Genomic DNA, 9,706 nt, shown 5'->3' with positions numbered 1-9,706 from the left:
TTTAACGGTACTGACCCTACTCTATTACCTTTTTTATAAGTACCGATACTTTTATGAACTAGAAAAATAAATCCACTATCACTGTTCAACATTAAATTATAATTTATTTCCGCCCATTCGTCTATTGAAGGCGCGAGTCGTGGCCAATTTCTGGTGCACATCGTGGAATAACTATATAGTAAAAAGATATATGAACCTAAAATTAACGTAAAACTACTACGTTACGTACTTTGTTTTAAATAAAGTTACTTTTATTATTACAATGACTTCCATACTCAGTACCTACCAAACGGTAAAAAGTTACGAGGTTATAATATAGGTACTAATTGCCAAAAAGGCTTTTATATTGGAATCCAGTGTTGTTGCTTAAATGGATCTAGCTATCAATGTGTATTTGTATTATACGAGAGTTTACTAGAACATCCTGCATGGTTTTTTAGACGTATAAAATATAGGTAATAAGGATTATTACTCTTATACACATACTATGGGTCTACAAATAGGTAGTATAAAAAAACACAAAATAGTGATGAAACATTTAATTTTCATTTGAAAGTATACCAAGTTGTAGTTACACGTCCGTTACTGAGATTCAAATGAAATGAAAACAATTGGTAAATATCATACAAAATTACGAAGAGCCCGATACTCGATTGGATATTCCCTAAAAGATCCATTTAGTTGTAGTTATCAAACGAACTGTGTGAGTTATTCTGTTCACAATTGAAGGATCCAATAGTTAATAACAATCAAATGACAGGCGCGACGTTAATATCCCAAATACTCTATATCAAGTATTGCCCTAATATAATTATCACTACCTACCTATGCCTTAAGTAGACAATATACACTTAAAATAATGACAAGAAGATTAACTCAATACACCAAAAATAAAATAATTGTGCTAATAAAGCTCTAAGGCTATTTCGACTCGTGCGCAACTAAACTAAGTTGGGTTTCGCTACTTCTACACAAAATCATTTCGTTCGTCAATTCCCAAGTCACGCTTGTAGAAAATTCTATTGTTTTTATAAATTTAGTCCCCAACTTTCATATCAAATCCACATTTCCTATATAGCAAATAACAAAACACTGAAAAAATTGTAAAGACATTAAATAAATGAAATCGATAGAGTGATAGCTATATTTATTTTGTAATAGCGTCTAAAAGAAGACAATATTAGGAGTTCTGTTCGACAGTTTTGTAAATTTTCGTTTAGAAAATTGACTCAACACGTCAACATAGTACAAGAGACTAAAAATCTAGTCTAACTTTAATATTCATATAAAAAGTGGTTTTGGTGTTTTATTATTCGTTTATTATAAGTTTTTAATGCACGAGCGACCATAAGAAATTAAGTAAACTGGGTTTTACCGAATTTCAATATAAAAATGTAATGTACAATGGAACGGATAAATCGAATTATATAAATGCGTAGTTTTCGCGAACACAACTCTAGACGACCGCAGCCGTCGGCGATTCTCGTCAAAAGAGTGGACTCAAACGAAACACGTTATGGACGAATGAAATTAAATAGGACTCTCTTTCTCTCTCTCATATATCATCGTGCTTATATTTGTCATCTTCTCAATATAATCTGATGGCCGGATATTTTGTTATACACTCGTTAATTCCACTCTTAACACGTATTTATAGCTCTCGTAAAATATTTACAAATATATATAAAAATATTTAAAACATCAAAGACGCCATGGCACTCGGTTGTTAAAGTAGAAATTAAAATACATAATTAAATAATTAGATTCAATACGGGAACGGCTCGCACCGGACTCTACAAATAAATAACAATAATAGAAACCGAATCGATTTATGAAACCTATTTTAATGCTATTATAAGGGAATGTATAAAAATTAGTTTCGACTATATCAACGCTAACCTCAACAATAAATACTATAAATCTTTGGTTTCATTTAGTCATTCGATTACAAAACTTCTTATTTTCCATTACGCGCGATCGGCGTTAGACCAATCGTCTCTAGTCATAAGAATCTATCAAACGTAGCTCGCTTCATAAAAGTGCAATTATGAAAAACCGTGAAAAAATAGCGCTCGACGTAGAAAACGCTGAAAATTTGGCACCATTCGCCCGCTGCCCGACTACGGGTCGCACACGCATACTCCCACGTATACGTGTAACCGTACGTTTACTGCAGATGAGCCAACTTGGGTAGAGCGGCGACCACTCGCACCCGATCACTGAACTGAGGGGGCGGCGCCAGCACCGGGGCCGTGGGGTCCGCCGGGCCCGCGGGCTCCTCGGGAGGCGGGGGCAGTTCGGCCAGAAGCACGGCGGCGCGAGCCCTCCGACCTGGCGCTTTATCTATGTCCACTCCCAGACGCTCGGCTGCCGACCTCCCTCGCGCGCTGCCCACCGTCCCTCGCAAAAGCGCCGCCGTCGCTCGTTTCCGCGTGAGGGAATTATGCCTCTGCATAGGAGGGGGAGGGGTCGCGAGGCTTTCGGACGAACTGTGCACGGGTTCCGTACTGATGACGTCGTTCGAGGACTTGACCGTGACCGAGCTGCAGAAAGACACTTTGTCTCGTCTCGGTGGACGCGCTTGCGCTTCTTGGTCGGATGAGACTCCGGAGGATGAATTGTCGCCGTCGTCTCTCTCGGCGATACCGAGTTCGTCACCGCAGGACTTTGACGATTTGAGTCGCGTTCTTATCTTTTGTATTTCGTCCACAGAGAACGAGTGCTGCATGGAACTCGATCCGGAACTGCTGCCGCTAGAAAATAACAGCACGTTAGAAGGTGTATTTATGTTTTATTTTATTATAATATTTAAAGCCCATATCACGACACACACATGTAGTTGAAAAGCACAGAGATACCCTTCATAACGACTCAATGAACACACAAATAAGTTATGCTTTTTTATGTTAAGAGGTATTTGGTAAACACACGATGAATGTATAGAACAAAGACAGAATGGTAAAAGCACCCCTGATTAAAAAGAAAGAGTACCTTTATTATAAGACTAAATGTAAGTAAGACAATTAATGTCCACATCATTCTCGTAAATAATTGTTGAGTATGGGCTGCCTGTAAGTCGGAAATTAATATTTAATTATGTATGACTACTTAAATGATCCTAATCCTTGGGATTGAATTGCTCCAGTTCAAACAATTTGTATGACAATACTTGGCGATTAAAAAGAGTGGCGGAAAGTTTCTTGCCAGTTCTTCTTACCCGCTCTACGCCCTTGACTTGCGAACTGGTAGTAAATGTAAATTTACGATTAATTTAACTTGACGATTCAAAAGTGTACTTGGTTACCCACTTGAATAAAGATATTTTGAGTTTGAGTTTGAGAGTATATTCGCCAAGTAAAAATTAAAAAATCTAGCGAATACTTATTGAATATTTTAAAAAATACCGTTTTTAGATTTTCAAATTCGGGTCCCGGCTATAGTGGAAATATTGAAGTATTTTTCAATATCCCGTAATAAAAAATCAACTATAGGTATATTTAGTTTGGTACCTGGTATTGCTGTTAGCGCTGGTCTCTGCGACGGGTGGGTCTGCTTTTAGCTTGTGTTCGTCCTCATCAGACTCTGACATGCTGTAGTCCGGCTCAGGGATGGGGGGTGCTGGAGTTGAGTTCTGTACAAAAATTACGGTTAAGTACATTTGTACTTATGTTTGTGTTTGTCGTACCAAAAGAAAAATACTAGTAAAAAGTGGGTTACATGTGTGTCTACTCTATGACGCGATCCGGGCCTAAATTGTATTTAAAAGTAAGTTAAATATCAAAATGAGATCCATGACCAAAGAACATAGTTGTTATAAAGGATTTTTAATAATTAATTTAATAGTATACGACTACAATTTATTTGAATATGTACAGCGGAATGTGGAATTACTGAGTTATATATACCTGTCTCGCAAAGGTCTTGTGCAAAGCGATGGGCTGCGCGTATTGGTGAGAGCTTTCTTCCGCTGATAAAGCGCGTGACCAGCCGCGTACTGCTTTGCGAGGTTGCTGGAATCATTTAAACATACGTTGAAGGCGGCTTTTCGTAGGTTAATAGAAATCACCACGCTACGTTGCAACTACATGGGAAAATCATTTAGCAAACAATAGCTTATATTGCCCTCTATAAACTTATTTTAATACACTTTTATATAGAAGGGAATAGAATCGTTAAAAGTTTCTTAAATACACATACCTCAGTGTGCGGCCTGTATGCAACCTGGGCAAGGTCTTTCGGCGCCGCATATAGCTTAGCGGGCGCTGCCGGACGGAACGATGACGTCACGGCCCCTGGGGGAGGAGGCGCAGGCGCAGAGGGTGGTGGGGGAGCACGGGACATATCTGGAAAGCACAATTGTTATTTAAGAGAGTCCCATATATAAATGATTCTATATATTGGTTGGCAGGTAACAACAATAGGTAATAAAAAAAATATCGGTTGTCTGTAAAGTCGATTTACTGACGATAGTTGAACGTGACAACGTCATAAGAAAATACTGATGGAATGGTTGCATTCTTCAAAAGAAAATTTAAATTTTAGATAGATATTTTGTATGGATATAGAGAAGGAAATAAATGGAAATCACAATTGAATTGATCAAGTTACATTTATTTGTACGCATAAATGCAATTATGTCAATTTTTGTGTGCAAGCGAGAGCGAGGAACGAGTGCTCTCGCTTGCACTTCAAGCCTCAAAGGTAACGCCGCATGAGTCATGTTTAGGGTTTAGGGTTTAGGGTTGAAGGACTCCTTTCTCCGCAATTAGACTCGAGGTTGGTCCGTTGTGCGTACGAGTCCTGGCTAATTTAGCCAGCCTAGCTCCTTCCAGAAGCACAGAAGTCTCCTGGGTACTTCACAGGCTTCCCGGAGCGACCTCACCGTTCCGAGGATTTTTTCACGTTGATTAGCCACAGCCTCGCATTCCAGGACTACGTGGGTGACTGTTTCTTCTGCGCTGAAACAGCCTCTGCACAGGGGGCTGTCTGTCGCGCCTAGGATAAAAAGATGTTTATTTAGGAGGCAATGACCCGTTATTGTCCCTATCATTATTTTAAGGTTAGTTCTATTTAAGTTAAGTAGTCGCTTTGTCAGTTGCGGGTTTACTGCTGGCAAAGCCACTTTGGACTGTCTGCAGGCCGCACCATGCGACCAACGTTGTTGCTGGAGTTCAGCGGATCTCTGGCGAATCCAGGTTCGCACCAGCGAGAAGGGCAAAGGAAGGAGCGGATACGGGCCAGCAGGCATCATTCCGGAGCCTCTTCTCGCAAGCTCGTCCGCAGCATCGTTGCCGAGAGATCCACTGTGTCCCTTTATCCACTGCAAGGTAACCCTATTGGTTCGGGTTATGACCTCCAGTGCTTCATGACACTCCAGTATTAGTTTGCTGTTGGTTTTTTTGTTTCCGAGCGCCATCAGCACGGATGCACTGTCGGATACGAATTTAATGCAAAAGTCATTAATCCCTAGCCGCTGCACGGCTCTGGCTGCTTCGGTTAAGGCGACACATTCACATTGAAAGATCGTGCTCTGTGTGCCCAAGGGTAGGTGTATGTTGATGTTGAGATCAAGAGAGAATATGCCAGCGCCTGAGCCAGACCCTGTTTTGGATCCATCTGTATATATACGTAGCTCATTTACGGTCGACCGATCATGTTCCTCTTCTCTCAGTTGTATAAGATAGGGGGGGGTTTGGGTCTATGCTTCTACGGTTCCCAGTACGACATGCTTGCATGGTAGCATAGGTGCAAACCCATCCTACCACATCCTTCTGATGGGTAGGGAGGCGTGGCTTTTGGGGGTAGCGCAAGTCGCTATGATCCCCTCAAAGCAAGTTTGGTGGACTAACCTTCTCGAGGTTGCCGACCCTGTTCTTGGTCTAATACCATATGTATTAGACGTAACTAAAACCGCCAAGCGAACTATTGCAGGGATGGTGAGGTCATGTCCTTGCGAGTTCATCGTCCAAAAAGGGAGGACGGTGGACAGTAAATGACCTCCCGCGTGTTTGTGCCGTGCGCGGGGACCCGTACGGGGGGATGAAGGAATCCTGGGGGTTGAGTGGAGTAGTGCGCCGGAACAGTTGTGCGCTGCACACAACACACCTCTTTGGTCTGGATTTCTCCTCACACGGGAGGCCGGGGTCTAGCTAACCACGGTCAACCGGCTGTGGCATCCCATAAGCGGGCTGCCGAGCGAGAGTCGGGGCGTGGGGGGGGGGCCGTCGGCGCGGCGCGGGACTCGGGGTGAGTTTGCGTCATAGTCTCGTGGCGCGAACAGCTCCGTACTTCCTTGCTGCGTGCGGATGCGTCTGCCTCCCTACGTGCTGGCTCTATACCGGAGGAGTAGCTCTGACGTCGCTTGCTGAGCAAGGGACGTCCCCGACGTGAGGGCTCCGTGGCGGGTGGAGAGCTCCAATGGTGAATCCAAACCATATCACCTCATGGATAAAGAGGCAAAAAAACTTAAACAAACTATCACAAACACCAACAAACCCAGGGTTGCGTCGTTGGACGTGTCGCGGTGCAAGTCACCAGTGGCGCGATACTCTGATGCCCCTGTCACAAACACCGATGCACCCTCACGGGCAGCGTCCGGGACCCCAAAAGAGAGGGCAGCGGCTGGGGTTGCACCAATCCGGGCTGCACTCCGGCCCGTACCCAATCCGATGGAATCCCGTAAACCACCGCACAAGGATGTGACCACTGCTGCGGCCAGGTTGGCTGCGTCGGTCGAGCCAAAGATGGCAACTCCGGACGATGATACAGCACTGTCTGCGTCTGAAGGGGGTGCTTCCGCGGCAAGAGCGATGCGGCAGACCGAGGCTGCGACGGAGGGCACGTCCAGTGCACTAACCACGACCATGGATATGTCGGCCCTGAAGACCGCAATTCAGGAGCCGACTTTCAAAATGGTCGTTAGCAACTCTAAAAGGCGACGGCACAGGAGAGCCATAAGGGCGACGGAACAGCAGAAGCTGGTCACCGGCGCTCCGAGGCCACCTGTGAAACCTGGAACTGCCCCCGCTGTAACCACAGTTGAGAGAGGCGGGAAAAGGACACCGAAGCCTAAAAGATCCACTGCTGCGCCCGTGCCTAGCTGCTCTGGGTGCGGCAAGGGACTAAAGAGTTCAAAATCAAACCAATCCACGAAGGGCCAGAAGCGCGACCGGCCTGAGGAAACAGTAACACCGACTGGGGAAAGTAAAAGGGTCAAACCCAACAAACCCCAGACGGTGGAAGGGACCTCGGCCAGTTACGCGGAAGCGGCAGCATCATACAAAGCTAACGAGCTTTGTGTTGCCGTGATGACTGAGCCTTTCGTGGATATGACACAGGAACAGGCGGATAACATCCGTCTACAAATCGAGGGTAAAATTCAAGATGAGCTCCTAGCGGATCTTGATGCTACCCTAACTACCGAGCCCAACGACATCAGGTTCCGGGGTAAGGCCCATTTCTCGGATGGTGTCCTCAAAACTTGGTGCGAGGACACTTACACTCTGGGTTGGCTGACCGGAACTTGTGATGTCATCACAAATCCAGTACCTGACACCAGGTTGGTGGTTCGGCCTCAATCGGCGATTCCGAACAGGATTCCGTGTCTGCTACATGTACCAGACTACAGTGGCAACACGGAGACACTGAGGAAACTGATCACGAGGCAAAACCGCCACCTCAACATCAGATCATGGACCCTGACACACGAACGAAGAACTCAGGACCCGACAGGCGTGTCCCTCTTCTTTCGTGTGCCAGAGTTTGAGATCTCTAAAATCAAAGAGCATAATCGGCGTTTATACTACCTGATGGGGAACATCTATATCCGCATCCTGGATAGAGATGAGCCCTCGCAGGTGGCCAACGCCCCACCAACTGCTGCCAGCACATCGGGGGTGGCGTCGTCGGGGCCGGGGCTGCCCACGTCCCTGACGGGGGCGGCTTCGGTCACCGGGGCACACGTCCCTATGGAGGTAGCTACACAACCACCGTCACCGGTGCAACTAACTTCGGATGATGAGTTGTTTCAGGAGACCGGGGGGAGTGAATTCAGCGACAGCTGTCTGCGCTCCTCCCCATCGCCGAACTGACCTCATCCAGGCCAACCTCCAGCACAGTCAGACAGCGTCGGCTTCCCTACGCAGACTGCTGGAGACCAATCCGAAGACCATCGCCGCGATCCAGGAGCCGTGGATCAGGAATGGCAAGATATGTGGCCTGGGCTGCACTGGTGGTAAACTTTTACTGGATACCTCCGTAAGTAACCCTAGAACTTGCATAATCTTGCCTAAACATGTACCAGCATTTCTAATAAACGAACTCTGTTCAAGGAACCTTACAGCTATTAGGTTACCCAGAGACAATCATCCAGACGTCGTCCTGGCGTCCGCCTACTTACCAGGTGACGAGGACGTGCCCACTCCAGAACTCGGCCTTCTGGCTGACTACTGTGAGAGGGAGAAACTGGAGCTAATCATCGCGGCGGACTCCAATGCGCACCACACGTTATGGGGTAACGCTAGCACCAACACTCGAGGTGAGGATATGCTTAATTTTATACTTAGCAACAACCTTATCTTGGCAAACAATGGCTCAAAACCAACTTTTATCAACGCGCGTTCGCAAACTATCATTGATTTAACATTGGTAACTGCTGGTCTGTCAGATCACATACAGGACTGGCACGTATCCAACGAGTTATCATGCTCGGACCATAGGTGGATCCGCTTTGCAATCAAAGGGGAGCTACCTAAACCTCAACCTAGACGTATACCGCGGAGAACCGATTTGGTAAAATTTTATAAACTTATCAGCTCCGAGGTAGACAAACTATCGATACCAACCACCATAAATATACAAGACATAGACAAACATGTAAACAACCTAACGTCCCTACTCCTGACCAGCTATGAACGGTCGTGTCCCCTTACCATACCAAGATGGGGAGGGAGACATAACTGGTGGTGCCCCGAACTGGAGAGACACCGACGGAAGGTCAGGAAGCTGTTCAATAGAGCAATGAACACACGGTTACCCACCGACTGGGACAAGTACACGGTCGCGAGAAGGCGATTCAAAAAACTGTTACGTACTAGGAAGCAGGAGTGTTGGAGACATTTCTGCACCAGTATTGAAACAAACAACCAGGCAACCAGGGTGAAATCATGCCTCTCCAGAGAGCCCAATCACTCGATCGGTTGTCTTAAAAAACCTGACAATTCATTTACAAAAACTGATTCAGAAACATGTGAACTACTACTGGCAACACACTTTCCGGGTTGCATAATTGCCAACGAACAGGTCTGGCAACCATACTCAGAGAGAGCCACCGACAGCTCAGACTGGCAAGTAGCTCACAAAATAATCACTAATGAAAAAGTAACGTGGGCAATCAACTCCTTCCTTCCATTCAAAGCGGCTGGTTTGGACGGCATCTTCCCAGGTCTACTAAGATGGAGTGGGAACTTAATAGTAGACTATCTTGTCTCTGTCTTCCGAGCCTGTATAGCCCACCGATACATACCCTTGAAATGGAGAGAAGTAAAAATCATATTCATCCCAAAACCGGGTAAAGAGGACTATACCCAAGCGAAGTCCTTCAGGCCTATTAGCCTCACTTCATTCTTCTTAAAGACGATGGAGAGGCTAGGAGACCTGGAGATACGCAGCCGGGTATCGCTATCCAAATTCCTACACCCTAATCAAC

The 9,706-nt window shown here is 45.6% G+C and overlaps 2 protein-coding genes across 11 annotated transcripts in view; one reads left to right on the top strand and one right to left on the bottom strand.

Annotated features, from left to right (window-relative positions):
- Positions 1 to 524: 524 nt before the first annotated feature.
- The window catches only part of LOC125059252 (SH3 and multiple ankyrin repeat domains protein 3), a 142,505-nt gene continuing 133,323 nt past the window's right edge, over positions 525 to 9,706 (bottom strand). For all 9 annotated transcript variants that reach the window (XM_047663604.1, XM_047663603.1, XM_047663607.1 and 6 more), the window contains 4 exons: positions 4,198 to 4,343; positions 3,906 to 4,010; positions 3,510 to 3,631; positions 525 to 2,753 (listed from right to left, as the gene is read on the bottom strand). In XM_047663604.1, the coding sequence (XP_047519560.1) occupies positions 2,168 to 2,753; positions 3,510 to 3,631; positions 3,906 to 4,010; positions 4,198 to 4,343 (959 nt within the window). In that variant the 3' untranslated portion in view covers positions 525 to 2,167. The remainder of the gene's footprint in view (positions 2,754 to 3,509; positions 3,632 to 3,905; positions 4,011 to 4,197; positions 4,344 to 9,706) is intronic.
- LOC125059255 lies at positions 5,686 to 8,522 on the top strand. Of its 2 annotated transcripts, none has more exons than XM_047663617.1 (2): positions 5,686 to 8,256; positions 8,342 to 8,522. In XM_047663617.1, the coding sequence occupies exon 1, from the start codon at positions 6,444 to 6,446 to the stop codon at positions 8,088 to 8,090; it is 1,647 nt and encodes a 548-aa protein (XP_047519573.1). In that variant the 5' UTR covers positions 5,686 to 6,443; the 3' UTR covers positions 8,091 to 8,256; positions 8,342 to 8,522. The 2 variants fall into 2 exon arrangements, with proteins under 2 accessions (XP_047519573.1, XP_047519572.1); XM_047663616.1 differs by having other exon boundaries at positions 8,331 to 8,522.

The sequence above is a fragment of the Pieris napi genome, chromosome 19 (genome assembly GCF_905475465.1).
Source record: "Pieris napi chromosome 19, ilPieNapi1.2, whole genome shotgun sequence".
In the NCBI taxonomy this organism is placed as follows: Eukaryota; Metazoa; Arthropoda; class Insecta; order Lepidoptera; family Pieridae; genus Pieris; species Pieris napi.
Note: the sequence above shows the minus strand (reverse complement) of the source record. Positions and strands in the feature narration are given on the sequence as shown.